The sequence below is a fragment of the Palaemon carinicauda genome, chromosome 30, assembly GCF_036898095.1.
Source record: "Palaemon carinicauda isolate YSFRI2023 chromosome 30, ASM3689809v2, whole genome shotgun sequence".
Taxonomy (NCBI): Eukaryota; Metazoa; Arthropoda; class Malacostraca; order Decapoda; family Palaemonidae; genus Palaemon; species Palaemon carinicauda.
The window spans coordinates 29,900,751-29,917,531 of record NC_090754.1 but is presented as its reverse complement, the minus strand read 5'-3'; the positions used below and the strand labels follow the sequence as shown (position 1 = coordinate 29,917,531).

Genomic DNA, 16,781 nt, shown 5'->3' with positions numbered 1-16,781 from the left:
CTGATTCTTTTTCTTCTCCAAACCATCCTTACTGTCCTCCCTTCAGTTGAAGTGGCTATCCTGGAGGGTATTTAGCCTTGCATGGTGTATCGGCTCCTCCATGTTGACCAGTTTTCCGACTTTTTTCTACAGTCTATAGGTTTGATCAATCACTTTATTTATATTTCTGTACATATTATTTTTGTTATAATTCTTGTTACTGTAGTTTTTAAGTTTAAGTTCTTATGCTGTCTGGAGACATTGAGCGAAATCCAGAACCAGTATGTTGTAGATTTCGTCAATGTTGTAGATTTCGTCAATGTTGTCTACTGTATTGCAATATTCGTGGTCTTCATGTAAACATTCAAGACTTTACTGTTGCGTCCAGACAGTATGATATTCTTTTATGCTCAGAAACTTTGGTTTCTAATATGAAGCACTCGTCTGAGCTCCTTGTAACTGGTTTTAAGAAGCCAATAATGTTGAGACGTGATGCCATACCTAGGGCCAGGGGAATGGCGGTGTATATTAGGTCTGAGTACCCTACTTCTCATAAGTCCTGCTATCAATGTGGATGTCATGAGATTCAGGTAATAAAAGTTTGTGGCAGGCATAACAACTTTTATTTTTGTTCAATCTACTAGAATCCAGACATGGATGATTCTATCTTCGATTGTCTTCTTACCATTATGGCTAAGATACAAGAAGATGATAGAAAGGCTTCTTTTGTCTTTGTTGGTGATTTCAATGCTCACCATAGGGAGTGGTTAAGTTCTGTTTCTCCTACCGATCGCCATGGCTTAAGAGCTTTAGACTTTGCCTCTGAATCAGGCTGTGAGCAAATCATAAGTGAAGCTACTCACAGGTCCGGTAATTGCTTGGACCTCGTATACACCGACTCCCCTGTCGTTATAACAAGTAAGGTTGGTTCGCCAGTCGGGACATCTGATCATGCCTTGATTTCATTAGTAGTGAAGACTGAGCAGCCTGTCTCTGATGTATCATACTCTTGTAAAATTTATTTGAAATCTCAAGCAGACTGGAAGGGGATTTTGCATGATCTTTTGTGCTTGAATTGGTCACAATTATATAGTAGTGTTGATCCTCTTGTCCCTTTGAATGAGAATCTAGTCAACATAATTGATAGGCGTATCCCTTCTCGTGTGCTAAGGTACCGAATGAAGAACAAACCGTGGTTTAATGATGATTGTAGACGTGCTTATGTGGAGAAGCAGGAGGCCTATCATCTTTGGAAGGGTAAGAAATCAGATTTGACCTGGAATAACTATACTCAGCTTAGAACTTTTGCTCAGAGAGTTTATGCTTCAACTGGAAAGGAATACAATTTAACTGTAAAAGAAACCCTTTCTGGTACAACTCAGGAACTTGAATGGTAGTCTACTATTAAATCTGCACTTTTTGGTGTAGGTGGAACAGTTCCTCCTTTACTTAAACTAGATGGCTCAGTTACTCACTGTCTAAAGGAAAAGGCAATCCTTTTGGCTGAGGATTTTGACAGTAAACAGAGTAATGAAAAACTTAAACTTCCTCATTCCTGTTTTCCTGAGGCTAAACTAACTAGTTTAGCTTTTCGATCTCATGAAATTAAAGCTCTGTTGATGGACCTTGATGCATATGGAAGTGTAGACCCAAGTGGTATTTTTCTTTGTTTTTTATAAAGACTGCAGATTTCTTATCTCCAAAATTCTCTGTTATTTTGCACAAGTTAGCAAGAAAAATAGCTTTTAGCACTTGTTGGAGAATTGGTAATGTTACTCTTCTATGTAAATGGGTTTGTGGTAGCTCAAGTCCAACTGATTACCACCCAATTTCCATAACTCCCATATTATCTAAAGTTTTTGAATGTCTTCTTGATTCTTCTTTGCCTGCATCTTTTCCCACTTTTATGTGGGGTCAATGTTTCTGGCCAGCGTTCTCCATCTACCTCTGTCGCACTTCATCACCGGTTAATCCCTTTGATCGAAAGTCATCCTTGATACAGTCCATCCACCTTTGCTTTGGTATCCCTCTCCTTCTCGTTCCCTGTACCTCCATTTCCATCACTCTCCTCCCAATATACTGTTCATCTCTTCTCATGACATGACCATGCTACCTCGGTCTACTTTCTTGGATCTTATCAGATAGTTCTCTAACTCCTGTGGTACCCCTAATTACCTCATTCTAAGTTCTTGGTCCATCTCCCAGAATATATTCTTCTCCTCTGTACATCCAGTTTGCGGGCCATAGGCACACGCCACATTGACTACTGTTGCTCCCACTCTCAGTTTTAAACTCATAATTCTGTCATTTTTCCTATTCACTCCAATCAAACTTTCCTTCAAATCTTTTGTTAATATTATTCCTACACCATTTCTTCCTTCCATATTTGCTCCACTGTAATAAAATTTACAACCTTCGCCTAGTTCTCTTGCCTTATTTCCCTTCCACCTGGTCTCCTGCACACACAGCATTCCAATCTTCCTTCTCTCCATGAGGTCAACCAGCTCTCGTCGTTTTCCAGTCATTGTCCCCACATTCAGAGTTGCTACTCTCATCCTCTCCACAGATATTTTCCTTTGAGCTTGCCTCTTTAACCCAGCCCGCCCATGACTGGGTAGCCCTTGCCGATTTTTCGGAGGGATCAGGCGAGGTCCAAACGCGTCGCCTACGAGGAACGCCCAAGCATTAATTCTAATCTCACAATCTCCACTGGCCATATTAGTTTTTGCTAATTTTTCATGGCCAGGTGCCTTTCCTGCCGCCAATCCTCCCCATTTACCCGGGTTTGGGACTGGCACAAAGTTGAGGCTGGCTTGCCCCCCCTCAGTGGCTGGGTTTTTTTTAACGTCGTACTAGGTTTGATGAAGGTAATCATCTATTCCCTAGTCTGCAATTTGGTTTTCGTAAAGGCCTTGGAGCATGTGATGCTCTTCTTACAGTCTCCGATGCTGTACAGAAATCCCTTGATTGTGGTCAGGAAGTTCGTATGATTGGCCTTGATTTTAGTGCTGCCTTTGACTGTCTTAATCATGAGGCCCTTGTTTTCAAACTCAAACAGGTGGGAGTAGGTGGGCCGTTTCTTACCATTATTATTGATTTTTTTAAGTAATGCATCTCAAAGAGTTGTCAATGGGCACCATAGTGAATATAGGAATGTGATATCTGGTGTTCTACTGGGTAGTGTTCTTGGCCCATTACTTTTCATACTATATACACATGACATGTGGTTTGGCCTAGAAAACAAGCTTGTTGCATATGCAGATGATGCTACTCTCTTTGCATCAATTCCATCCCCTGAATATAGATGTGGGGTTGGTGAATCCCTTAATAGAGATCTAGCTAAATTAGTGCATGGTGCAAATTATGGGGTATGAAGTTGAATCCTAACAAAACTCGAAAGTATGATTGTAAGTAGGTCAAGGACAGTGGCTCCTCAACATCCGGATCTTGGTATTGATAATGTTTCTTTAACTTTGTATGACTCTTTCAAAATTTTAGGTGTGATTCTCGACAGCAAATTTACATTTGAGAAACACTTTAGGTCTGTGTCTTCCTCAGTTGCACAAAAAATTGGCCTGTTGAGAAAGTCTTTCAAGATTTTTGGCCATCAATCTATTCTGAAGGAGTGTTTTAATTCTTTCATTTTACCTTGTTTTGAGTATTTTTCTGTCTGGTCTTCAGCTGCCGATTCTCATCTTAATTTCTTGGACAGAAACTTACGGTCTATTGAATTTCTTATTCCTGATCTAGATATTAATCTTTGGCACCGTCACTCAATTAGTTCATTATGCATGTAGCATAAGATTTTTCATAATTCTGACCATCCTTTACATTCAGATCTTCCTGGACAGTTCCATGCTGTTCATAATACTAGGCAGGCAGTTAATTCTAATAGCCAGGCCTTCTCCATCATGAGGCTCAATACTACACAGTATTATAGAAGTTTTATTCCAGCTGTGACCAAGTTGTGGAGTGATCATCCTAATCAGGTAGTTGAATCAGTAGAACTTCAAAAGTTCAAAGTTGGAGCAAATGTTTTTATGTTGAACAGGCTGACATAAGTCTTTTTCTTTTTCTTCTTTTTCCTCTTTGTAGAATGATATATTGTTAATTTGTTCTCATCATTTATTTATTTCCTTTATTTTCTTTCCTAGCTGGGCTATTTTTCCCTGTTGGAGCCCTTGGGCTTATAGCATCTTACTTCTCCAACTAGGTTTGTAGCTTGGCTAGTAATTATAATAATGATACAAGCCTATGGCACAATATCTAATGTTTGCTGATAGATATTTCACATTGACATTATCCCTATTTTTTTCATTCATGTATATATTTTCTAGACACTTTTTCTTTATTATATAGGAGAGATACTTGAAAAAGAGTGAATGTTACTATAGCATGAATAAATGTTTTATGTATTCTATTATAACAGAGTTGCAAAGTATTTGAAATCTATTTCACCCACGATCATAAGACAATTGTCCATTCAATTACAAAACCATTACATTCATTACTCATATTGTAGCAATTGACAACCTTACCATGATCTTCAAATTGATTCCATTTCAGTGTGACTATACCATTCTAAGTGTGATGTATTTTCATTATGACCACAACAGAGGAGGAAAGCTTTTTGAAACAAGTAAGAAATGGGACATAAAAGAGAAATGATTGAGCTAGTTTGATAAAGAACACCAAAATATTGCCCATGAAGGGCACCAGGACGAAATGAAAGAGGCTTTAATACAGAGAACTTTGAAGAGAAAGCATACCAGGAAACCAGAGAAGAGGCGAAGAGAAGGTTAGATGCTGAAAGAAAGATAAAAGAAGTGTTAAGACTCAGGATACAGTAGTGAGTAATTTGCCTCCATTCATTGGTGATATGTGAAAGTCCCTTAAGTTTTTTTTATTTTACTGTCAAAAAAAAAAAAAAAAAAAAAAAAACTACTGCAGCCTGAAGAGATCACCTATACAGATATATGAAAGAACTCAAGAAAGATTTATGTAAAATTTCTGTGAAACTAAGTTAGAGCTGGGTGGGTCTGCATATCAGTTATAGTAAGGCTACAAAGTTATTTCAAGTGACAGATTGAAATGGCTAAATACCAAAAGAAATTTAGTGATACTGCCAGAAACTATCAAAGGAATCAAGTGGGAATAACTAGAAACTCAAGGATAACAAGACAGCATATAGAGGCAAACTTACAAGAGACAAGGTAGAGGTTTTGTTTATCATAAGCAAATTCACTCGGTAAAGGTGACTTGAGTGCCGAGGTTAGATCCCTGAAACTCCAGTTGGGAAGACTGAAGACCTTTGAGTCATTGCCATCATGTCATGCTGCCACTGAGGTTACAACGATTATAACCAGTGGCCCCTCTACTTCATTGGCGTGGCCAAATATAAACGATCTCGCCCTCCCAGTGGCATTGGGTAGGGAGGGTCCAGCAATTAGAGTACTCCAGTCCCCACCAGGGTTGATGACTGTGATTCCACCTGTAGCAGGCTTCTGGGAGTCTCCTACCTTGTTTGAACCTCCTGCCTTTACATCTGCTCTAGCTACTAGCACTCTTAGCTCGCTTGGAACCCCTGTCGGTGGAGTAGGTAGTCAGTTCCTGGCTGACCCTGCATTTTACAGCAGACCAAATGTGGTCTCAGCAGCTATTGCTGAGGTAGATGCTTCCAGGACAGGGGCTATCCCAAAGCAGAGACACAAGAACAAGGTTGAGAACAGGCCTGACACACCGGTACAGAAAGCAACAACGGAGTCGTCAAGAGACCCCCAAGTCTGGGGTCTCCTAGTTGGAAACTGGGTACAACTTCGTCCATTTCCTGAAGGATTTTGAGGCATACTGTGTCAGCAGATATACTGAGAGAAGCCCCAGTCGGTGTAGACCAAAAGAGCTAAGGCAGTGGGTTGGTTAAAACAGTCCTTGGCCACTATTTATGTCTCTGCCAGTTGTCAGGCCACTCGGTAGGAAGTCCTGCACATGCTAGATATCTTAGATGAAGGTACTTCAAGAACTGCTGGAAGAAAGGGTCAGGTGTTGCACCTGACTCTTAGCTGAAGTAAGTTAAGTTCTGAGAGATCTTGGTTCAGGTGTTTCTGAAAAATGCCAATCGACCAGGCTTTAAACTGGAGAAAATCAGCAGGAACCAAGTCAGGGCTTTGCAGTTCCAATGTACCATTCCAGTTTTGGAATTACTATCGGTAGCTTCTAAGCTTTTGAACTGTGAAATCTAGGTCATTTTGCTCCCACTTGATTGTAATTTAGTGATCCATCAGTGACTGAGCCTCAGTGTGTGCATCTCCACTGTCTTGCTGAAGTGCACCCTCTGCTCGAGCTCCATAATTATGGTCTTCCAATTGACATGATTCTGGACATAGGATGAAAGTGAAAACTCATGCGCCTGATGCTGATGACTTAGCCACTGATGATCTTGATGTACTAAAGGATTGTCCCATAATCCAGTACGTGACTGAAAAAAACAACTCGTCAGTCCAGTCGCGAGCATTTGTCACAACATTAGGCAGTAGGTCTAGTAACATTAGAGGACACCCCATATTGTGTTCCTATTGATACAGGAGAATAAGTTTGCCTTGCCAGTGAGACTGTAATGTGCCAGTTTGGCATAAAGTACCAGTTACTGTGCGGAGAATAGAGTGGTTGACTGATGCCTGCACCAGTAATTTAGGCTATGCCCACTTATAGGTAAAGTGTTCCTCTGTGTGGAAACTTTCGTCATTTAAGTATGTGGTGCTAGCTGCCGGAGTCATGGACTTTTCGTCATTTGCAGAAATCTGCTTCATATAGCCTACCTGATCCTGGATTTACCTTAAGAACAGTTATGACAGTACTGCTGTTCTTCAGTTCTCATTGCTGCCCGCCAATACCACTGGAGTGTTCTCAGGGAATGCTCTCTTGTACTTTAGTCAAGTGGCTAGGACCTTGGTAGATGATCAACAAATTTAATCTGTCGTAGAGATTATTTACTCTGGAGTTCCAGAATCTTGGGTTCCACATTGCTATCAACTGTGTAGGAGGTGTTGGTCTGACCTGGATGTACACCAGGGTTTGCTAGTTAAATAGAATCAAGATGGCTCAGTAGCCCAAGTAGTCACCTTCAATGACCTGATAGACTTGGTTGCAGAGACACACCTACAAAATGCTCACTGGGGAATAGGAAAAATTACCATGATGCTCTGTCAACTTGTCTAGCACAAATACTTGATTTGTGTAATCAGGGGTGTGTGCTAAACGTGTTGAGAATGTGAGACTTGTAAGGTCTCAAGAAAGGTTGTTACACTGCCAACCTTGAAAATAGTAACTGCATCTCTTTCTGCGTTAGTCAAAGTGAATCTAGTAAGCCTCCTTGTCACCAGTACATGTTTAATGGGTGCCTGATAGTAGTCAACCATCATTCCAAGTGGGTGATGGCAGTATCCTTAAGGAAAAAGAGGAGCAGCACGATATGCCAACCCTTTGAAAACAGAGTTTTTCCAATTATTCCACATGCCCCAGTCTGGATATTGACTGATAGCGGCACTGAATCCATTTAACAGAAATTTAATGAGTTGTTGGAGCACTACTATGTTGCCTGTGTGAAAACAACTCTTTATAAATCTTCTAGTAATGGTGCAGTGGAACAGGCATGTTGCATAAGATTTTTCATAATTCTGACCATCCTTTGCATTCGAATCTTCCCATCCTGTACGTAAAACTACGAATGCAGTTAATTCTAAGTTTTGCCATTTTCATCATAAGCCTCAATACTACAAAGTATTCTCAAAGTTTTTTCCGGCTATGACCAAATGATCTTCCTAATTAGGTAGTTGATTCAGTGCAATTTCGATAGTTCAAACTTGCAGCGAATATTTTTATGTTGAACAGACTTATATAAATCTCTCCTCAAGTTATATGTAATTCAACGTTGTACTGATATCAAGATATTTTGTATCCATTAATCGTTACTTTCCATGGGGTTTATTTATCTCCTTATTTTCCGTTCTCATTGGGCTATTTTTCCCTGTTCGAGTCCTTGGACTTAGCATTCTACTTTTCCAACTAGGGTTGTAGCTCAGTTTGTAATAATAATAATAATAATAATAATAATAATAATAATAATAATAATAATAAAATTATTGCTTGGGGAAAATCATGAGACATGAAATTGAATCCTAACCAAACTCAATGTGGTTATAAGTACTGTGGGTGGAAGACAGTAGCTCCTCAACATCCAGATCTTTGCAAAGACAATGTATCTTTAAATACATGCAACCCATTTAGAATTGTAGGTATATTCCTTGATTGTAAATTTACTTTTGAGAAACACATTATTATGACAGAAGTTTTGAGAAAGTATAAAACATCATTATTAAACTTAGAAATGAAGTTCCCATGAAGTTTAAGGATAAATTAATTTACTTTGCGTAACTTTCGAAATTGAATTCATCCCATTCGTCAGAATCTCATTATGTTTTATGATGAACCCAAAGGAAAAGCCATTTTTTTTCCAATGAAATTATCAATAAAGTTGCCCTGTTTAAGGCTATTTCCATTGAGTATCCTCACTCGCCATACTATAGAAATATCAACATGAAACACATTTCCTAGCTTAGTTTTCTTAACTTTAAGTTGATGATTACTTATTTACATTTAGCCTCTTCAAGTTTAAGCATAGATAAGAAATCAAATGCAGAATTTTATTGCGGTTGGTTGCATATTTGGGATTGCTGTTTGGGAAAGACAAAAGGGATCAGTCGTGCGTTTTGTTCACCTGCAACCTTTATAGATTTTGGTGGAAATAACAAGCTGTGGCAGATGCAGTTTCCAGACGGTAATGGGAAACTGGAAGCAAATAGAGTTCCATTTCTTATCATCAAGGGTTACCCATGTAAATGTGTCCATTAATATCTCAAAAATTCCATTAGACACTCACACTGTATACAGTGCTCTTACAACGAATAGAATTTTCTCTACATAAAACCACCAGCAATGAAAAATCTTCACAAGTATAGAAATAGCTTTGGTGTTGTTACCTGTGATTACAACGTCGACCATGTCAACGACTTCCCTCGGTGTCTTGGCATGAGTGATTCCTTTGGGCATCTTCTCAAGTTGGTCTTTGTTTGGGTCAAAGGCTGCCACGACTTGGAAGCCTTTCCTCAGCAAATTATTAGCAACAGCATTTCCTACAGAATAAAGCTATCAGAATACTATCTCTGAAAGGGGATGAAAAATTATAATGTTATAATGTTCATTATAAATTTTTATCTAAAAGAAATAAAGATTAAATTCAATTGGTATAAAGATCTTAAGATTATGTAGTGAAGATATAAAAACGATGTGTGTGAATTGACAATATGTTGGGCACAAATATGCTGAGCTCTGAACTAAATAGCCTTGCCTCCTCACAAAGTTGATTGAACATATCCGAAATTTCATTGATTTAATGGAGTAGTTTGTATTACAACCCTCATATAACATTCTTATTAGTCTGATTATTATCAATATTTATTATGATAGTATGCTGTGTTTTTAATGGTATTATAAATTAATTTCCGTCTAGTTTCAATATATATATATATATATATATATATATATATATATATATGTATGTATGTATATATATATATATGTATGTATGTATATATATGTATGTATGTATGTATATATATGTATGTATGTATATATATGTATGTATATATATATATATATATATATATATATATATATATATATATATATATATATATGTATGCATGTACGTTGAATCATAAATAGTTTTTGACTTTTAAGCAAAGTACCATCGTAGAAAAACTTGTAAAATGCAAAATAAATTAATAAAGGGTGAAAGATGAAAATAGAAATAACAGACAATAAAAATATTTTCCACCAATATGCGAGTTTAACAGTCAAACTTTTTTTGTTCTTGAATATCCCAAGTTTAACCGTCAAAACTTTTTTCTTGAAAATCCCAAGTTTAACAGTTAATTTTTTTCTCTTGAAAATTGGGGAGTCGTGTCCTCCAGCGACCCCCCCCCCCCCCCGAATCCGCTAGTGCTCAATAATGTTAGTATCACTAAACTCAATGATTTCAACTGAGTTTGCATCACTGTGAAGCTTCAGTACTTTTAAAGATTTGATCTAAAGCTGATTTTATCAATGTAAATTTCCACGGTTTCTCAGTTAAGAACCTCTGGCTTATGTATTTACTCTAGTAGCGTTATTAATGGCTTCGTATGCAATCGTATGTTCCACTAATTGAAGGTCCAGGAACAATATTTTGTTGGTAACACATTTCTCACTGACGGCGAAATAGTCGAAATGACCACGCCCCTTTTTGGATGTACTGCCATGCGGATACGGATAAGGATAGGGAATATGGGGAAAGGAAGAGTACCCCTGGATACAATCCAGTTTATAGCCCGAAGGCAGGTACTCGGGATGGGAAAGAATAAGGAAAAAGGGAGAAAGAGAAGTACAGGTAAAGAATAAAAGAGAGGAGCAGACCCTCATGCGATGTTAGATAGTACTGTATTAGAAGCAGTATGAGAAAGGAAAAGACAGGCCATCCGCCGCGACTGTATCTCTGTAACTGTTGGACATAGGAGGCTGCTTGACCACTCCAAATTTACAGAATGGCCACATTATGGGGGCAGATATACACTTTCATATACACTTTCATAAACAAAAGACAATGATTTTCAACACAATTACCAAAAAGCAAATTCAGCATGTTACACATTACAAAAATTTTTATTGTAGCCTACAATGAACTGCAATAGATGTGTATTTTTTGGTTTACTGTTTTCTGATGACATGTTATATTACTTTTGATCTTGCTTGCTTTCATTAAAATACTGTACATGAAAACGTTAACAGGTAAATTTTGGTAAATTTTAGCACAACATAAATTTTCATTACTTAGTTGCCAGTTTTTTTTATAAATTACTATAACATGAACTCCTACAAGGGCAGTTGGCCATATAGATTTTACTCATACTGAAACTATTATTTGATGGTCATACCAAAATCCTTCTGGCAGCATAAAAATTTGATCATTTTTCCATCATCGCAAGAGCAAACATGTGCTGTAAGGCATTCAAGTACCATCAAAAGCCAGAAGTCTGATAATCTGAGGTCGAAGAGATCAATGAAAACTAATAGTGAGTCAGTTGTTCAAATAAAGATTGAAAAAGTAGAAAACAGTGATAGATACGTGTCCCAAGGAAGATGGAAGAAGAAGAGTAATAGTTACAGCACCAGTAACACAGAAAGTTATTTTGTGATCTGTGGCAGAGGGTGATAGGAATCAGAAGTAATATCAAATCTTAGAATCTAACTGAGCAGTATTATTATTATGTTTTAAACATTTGAAGGATGAAGTTATGGCAAAATGTTATTTTTCTGGATACAGCTGGCAAGTTTTCGCTGCTGATATGTATTATCATGGGAATTTCTTGCAGCAATATTTTTTTTAAAAGTATACGAGACAATATGATGCATTATCTGAAAATATTGATCAATAAATTTGGCACCCATAATTGATTTCAACAGCAAACGTGTATGTCGATTTCAAAAGTAGCTATTACAGTAATACCCACATCCATTTTGTCATCAATGCTAACTAGACAGATCAGCATTTAGGTAACAGGTTTACCAAAGACCTGCAACTCAAGTATTTCTGGGACACTATTGATGACAAACGAAATTCACATGTGGTTTATTCCTGCATACTAACATCACAGAGACTTTGCGCTCATCTGAGAAGTCTGAGCCACAGAATTGTGTACTGAATCTACTCCATGAATGACAGAATTACGAGTTTGGCCTGGATGAAACATATTGCACAAGTGAGGATGTTAGACTCAATGGACTGCTACAGATCACACAGCCCCCAAGAGTGGATGCAGTTTATAAAGTATTTATTTCCAAACATTAGCAACACCAGTACAGATGAATGGTTATTGAAGTTTTATACACTTCCTGTTTATGCATTAGTTAACAAGTCCATGGAAGAAGTAAAACTCATTTATTGTATCTTGACACAAATTGTCCACAACTTGTCAAGATCAATATAGCTAGACAATGACCTGATAAACTTACCAAGGTTGTTGAAGGAATCATTGAGATGATTAGACAGGAAGAATCAGTAGCTTTATGGAATCTCCTAAAGCACGAAAAAGATCTTCATGTGGTACAATAGTTGAAATGGTGTAACTTGGGACACACTGACGATAGTGAACTGTGCCTACATCATGAGTTCAGTCTCAAGTTTTCTGAAGACTGGCCATGATTGTGCAAAGATGTTTTTTGAGTACAAAAATCAATGAAAAATCCATTCAATGCTGGAATCAGACTTCATAAACTCTTTACTGGAGCTGAAGTAACCCAAGAGGCTGTTGACAGATTACTCTAATGCCGGAAAATTGCTGAGAAGATTCAACAAGATTTTGTTAAAACCAGATTACATGATAAGGAGAAACTCGTACATGATACAATTCCTCGCAAATGCAAGACTTCTTTTTAAATGTACTTCTGCTCAGTCAACAGCAAAGAAATTGATGGTGGAAAGGGATGCTGCAGAAACAGTTAGGTAAATTGATTATGCTAGACACTAGAGGAAGAGGGTATAGCATACTAGAACTCCTGAAGTATGAATTGACCAGCACACCCTCCTTCCTCACAAGTGATTGTAAGTATGGCATCAAATTAATGAAGCTCAATAAAGCTTCTTTAACGAGGGAACTGGTCAGTCAACTTCCACAGAAGATTAGGCATGTAAAGACGAATGTTCAAATGACTTCTTGGCACTTTAGTGAAAACTACAGATGAAGAGATATTATTTGTTATGCTTATAAAAATTATAAATCAAGTAATTGAAACAAAGAGAAGTTCATTCAGAACAAATCGCTATAATCTTTAGGTCTGTCAATCAGAAACTGTGTTGAGCTTGCAATGCTCTGGAGCTCTTTGTTATATAATGTTCAGTTGCAGCATTGTCTTTAAGTTAGAGCTGCAGAATATCAAGTTGAGCAATGAAATCTCGAGAGGAGTATATGGGGATGAATTCATAAAACTGTTAATTGGTATTGAAATTTAGATTACAAAGCTTTCAAACAACCAAGTAGAAGCTGATGATAGAATCGGGTTCCATATCAATGATGTACAACCAGTCTTGATTGATTAACGTAACACATATGTATATGTCATCCTCATCTTTCACTTCAAAAGCACACGGCAATAACGAATGCTGTCCATGAAGGATTGGTGACCCAAGACCAAGAAACGTATACAATTCACCTATAATAATAATAATAATAATAATAATAATAATAATAATAATAATAATAATAATAATAATAATAATAATAATAATAATGATAATGATAATAATAATTCCTTTATTCCATTAAACAATGGGTATTATGTTACATAGAAAATGTATTTACATTGGTTAATCAACTGGATAATGATTTGGTGCTGGATCCCAGCCATTCGTGATCTCAGTGGTTACGACGGCACTAGCAATGGGAGTTCAAAGGTGTCTAGTCTAAAAGCATCCATGGATATCTCTCTCTCTCTCTCTCTCTCTCTCTCTCTCTCTCTCTCTCTCTCTCTCTCTCTCTCTCTCTCTCTATGAAAGAATTAGTTGTAGAAGGATTCTCACCACAGATGACAAGCAATGGTAAACAATTTCTTGTATCTGGATTAAAGAAGCCCGATGTTCCTTTTTTCAATTATATAATAACATTAATATTATTGTTGTTATTGTTAGTACTATAATCACCATCATCATCATTATTTGTATCATAATTATAATAATCAAAACTGTATATAGGCACATGCACATATAATGTTGCCTTGCTAATTTGTACTTGTTTACTTAGAAATTTCCATAAAGAGAAGATATTAATGACTTAGATTGAGCTAGCTTATGGTACAAAAAAAAAAGTACGGAATTGCGGAGCGTTTATTTCCCGTACTGCACGGTACGGAAAAATAATTGAGGGTGTGGTACGAAAGTAGGGTACGCTATTTTAACCAGGCATGAAGTCTGCAGAATATTCCGTACCGTACCGTAGTATCAGCCTTGCCTGCCACACATACACAATCACCACCTACCACACACACACACACTCAACTCACTCAACACACGCACGCATTCACCACCTACTGTAAACATACTCACCAACCAATCAGAGACACATTCATAACATAACCCCCCCCCCCTCACACACACATTCACATATGCCATAAACACACACACACACACACGCTCCCCATCACGCACACACATACACACACAGTCAACCAAACCCGACATACACACCTTTATATATATATATATATATATATATATATATATATATATATATATATATATATATATATATATATATATATATATATATGTATATATATATGATAAATTTTGCACATTTAGACATGTTTTTCATATACAAATAAACCATTTATTTTTGGATCAGAGCCTGGGCCTCTGATCCCGAGGTCGTTAAGAGAATCCAGACATTAATGTATAAAAAATAAATGGCTTATTTGAATATATACATATATATATATATATATATATATATATATATATATATATATATATATATATATATATATATATATATATATATGTGTGTGTGTGTGTGTGTGTGTGTGTGTGTGTGTGTGTGTATGTATGTAAAAGACATACATATATATACGTATACTGCATATCATATATATTTCGTATTTTAAGCATTCCTATTTGCTTTCATGAAGCGTTACATAGCCTTAAACATTGTTTACTTGGAAACGAATATATAATAGGATATCATGAAACTTTCATACGGTTTGTGAAGCAAACGAAATTAACCCTTCCAATAACAGCAGATAAGGAGGAATACTTACCAACATTTCCACAACCAACGATTCCCAATTTGGTCGATTTGGAGGCTGTAGCAATTCCACGACTCAGGCATCGTAGTTTCGTGTTTAATCCTATTGCGGATTTGAAGCCTGTGAACATGATTTCTGAAAGAAGGAAAAGATCAATCGAGTTTCCACCGACTAACAGTTGGTCTTTTGATATGGGTGTATATTTTGATAAATTAAAAGCACATTTTTTTTACTTTTACAGCAGATTCTACTTGAAAGAACAAGATATGATGAGGAATTAGGATATCTGTCAGTATGATGATAAAATCTTCACAGACAAATCTGATAGAATAAATGAAAACTAAATATTATGAAGAATTGATAAAACCTCAAATTCTTGAAGGTTTTATTGTAATACTCATACTTGATTTATGAAATAAATATGTTTTGAAAAAAAAATAGGCAGAAATTTAAGAAAAAAAATGTCAGAATATATTAAATATGTAATCTTACATTTTTTAAAATTTATTCTCGGTACCTTAATCATACATTTTGTGCATGTTGCATAAGATTTTTCATAACTCTGATCGTCCTTTACATTCAGATCTCCCTGGACAATTCTATCCTGTTCGTAAAACTAGGCAGGCAGTTAAATTCTAATAGCCAGACCTTCTCCATCACGAGGCTCAATACTACGCAGTACTCTAAAACTTTTATTCCAGCTGTTACCAAGTTGTGGAATGAACTTCCTAATCGGTTAGTTGAATCAGTAGAACTTCAAAAGTTTTAAGTTGGAACAAGTGTTTTTTATGTTGAGCAGGCTGATATTAGTCTTTTAATAGTTTATATATGACATGTCTGTTTTTGACGTTGTTAATAGTTTATATATGACATATCTATTATGACGTTGTTACTGTTTTTAGAATGATTTATTGTTAATTTGTTCCCATCATTTATTTATTTCCTTTCCTCACTGGGCTATTTTTCCATATTGGAGCCCTTGGGCTTATAGCATCTTGCTTTTCCAATTAGTGTTGTAGCTTGGCTAATAATAATAATAATAATAATAATAATAATAATAATAATAATATAGGCTGCTACCCTCTTCCAATGAGAGTCAGACTTGGAGGGTTGGTTTTGAGTTCCAGTTTCATTAGAATAGAATGCTCACCTGAAGTCTATATGGAAATAGACCTGCTCGGATATTAGAACCAATCAGAGCGTGTTTTGGAGCAGTGATGTCGTAAGACTCCGCCCTCTTTAGTGCTACCACCTATAAACTTTTCTTAATTCTTACAAAGTACCAGTTTTGAAAATATTAATCTTATATAATACGCTATAATATTGGTAAATATATTAGTTATTATAGATGCATATAGAATATTGTATCAACCATGCTGTACCAGCTAGCATTTACGTTGGCGCTGATTATTATAAAAAAGGTACTTAGAGTCTGAGTACGCAAGGTATATGGCACCATTGCTCAATGTAAACAAACTGCATGTGCTGTACTGCTGTTGATCAGCTGTTCTGAAACTTCTGTTGTTTTCGTTGTGTCGTGCTTGTACTTTAGTCAATATGGAGTGTACAAGAAATCCCGAGTTGTTAGATTTTGAAGGCAGTGGCTTCCGTAATATTATTTTGCAGAAAAATCAAGATTTCATTCGCTTACGAACTAATGCTAAATCAAGGGAAGATTTCGACAAGTGGAGAGAAACATTCAACATCAAGAATTGTATGTGTTTCAACTCCTATAAACTGTACCCTGTTGGAGTGAAGAAATTATTTCGTCAAAAATTACTATGCCATCACAGCAACAAATTCAAGCACAAAGGTGTGAAGAAGACTGTTACTGGGTGAGTAGTATTTTTTCCATGTAATTTTACTCATTCATATTTAAGAAGTCTAACCTAAAACTTAGTCTTAGGGTCTTA

The 16,781-nt window shown here is 36.5% G+C and overlaps 2 protein-coding genes across 2 annotated transcripts in view; one reads left to right on the top strand and one right to left on the bottom strand.

Annotated features, from left to right (window-relative positions):
• LOC137623699 (2-hydroxy-3-oxopropionate reductase-like) overlaps positions 1 to 16,781 on the bottom strand; it is a 107,959-nt gene that overhangs the window by 28,144 nt on the left and 63,034 nt on the right. The window contains exons 2-3 of the mRNA XM_068354524.1: positions 14,881 to 15,003; positions 9,015 to 9,167 (exon numbers count right to left, since the gene is read on the bottom strand). Of these exons, the coding sequence (XP_068210625.1) occupies positions 9,015 to 9,167; positions 14,881 to 14,998 (271 nt within the window). The 5' untranslated portion in view covers positions 14,999 to 15,003. The remainder of the gene's footprint in view (positions 1 to 9,014; positions 9,168 to 14,880; positions 15,004 to 16,781) is intronic.
• The window catches only part of LOC137622967 (uncharacterized), a 36,455-nt gene continuing 36,017 nt past the window's right edge, over positions 16,344 to 16,781 (top strand). The window contains exon 1 of the mRNA XM_068353568.1: positions 16,344 to 16,703. Within this exon, the coding sequence (XP_068209669.1) occupies positions 16,426 to 16,703 (278 nt within the window). The 5' untranslated portion in view covers positions 16,344 to 16,425. The remainder of the gene's footprint in view (positions 16,704 to 16,781) is intronic.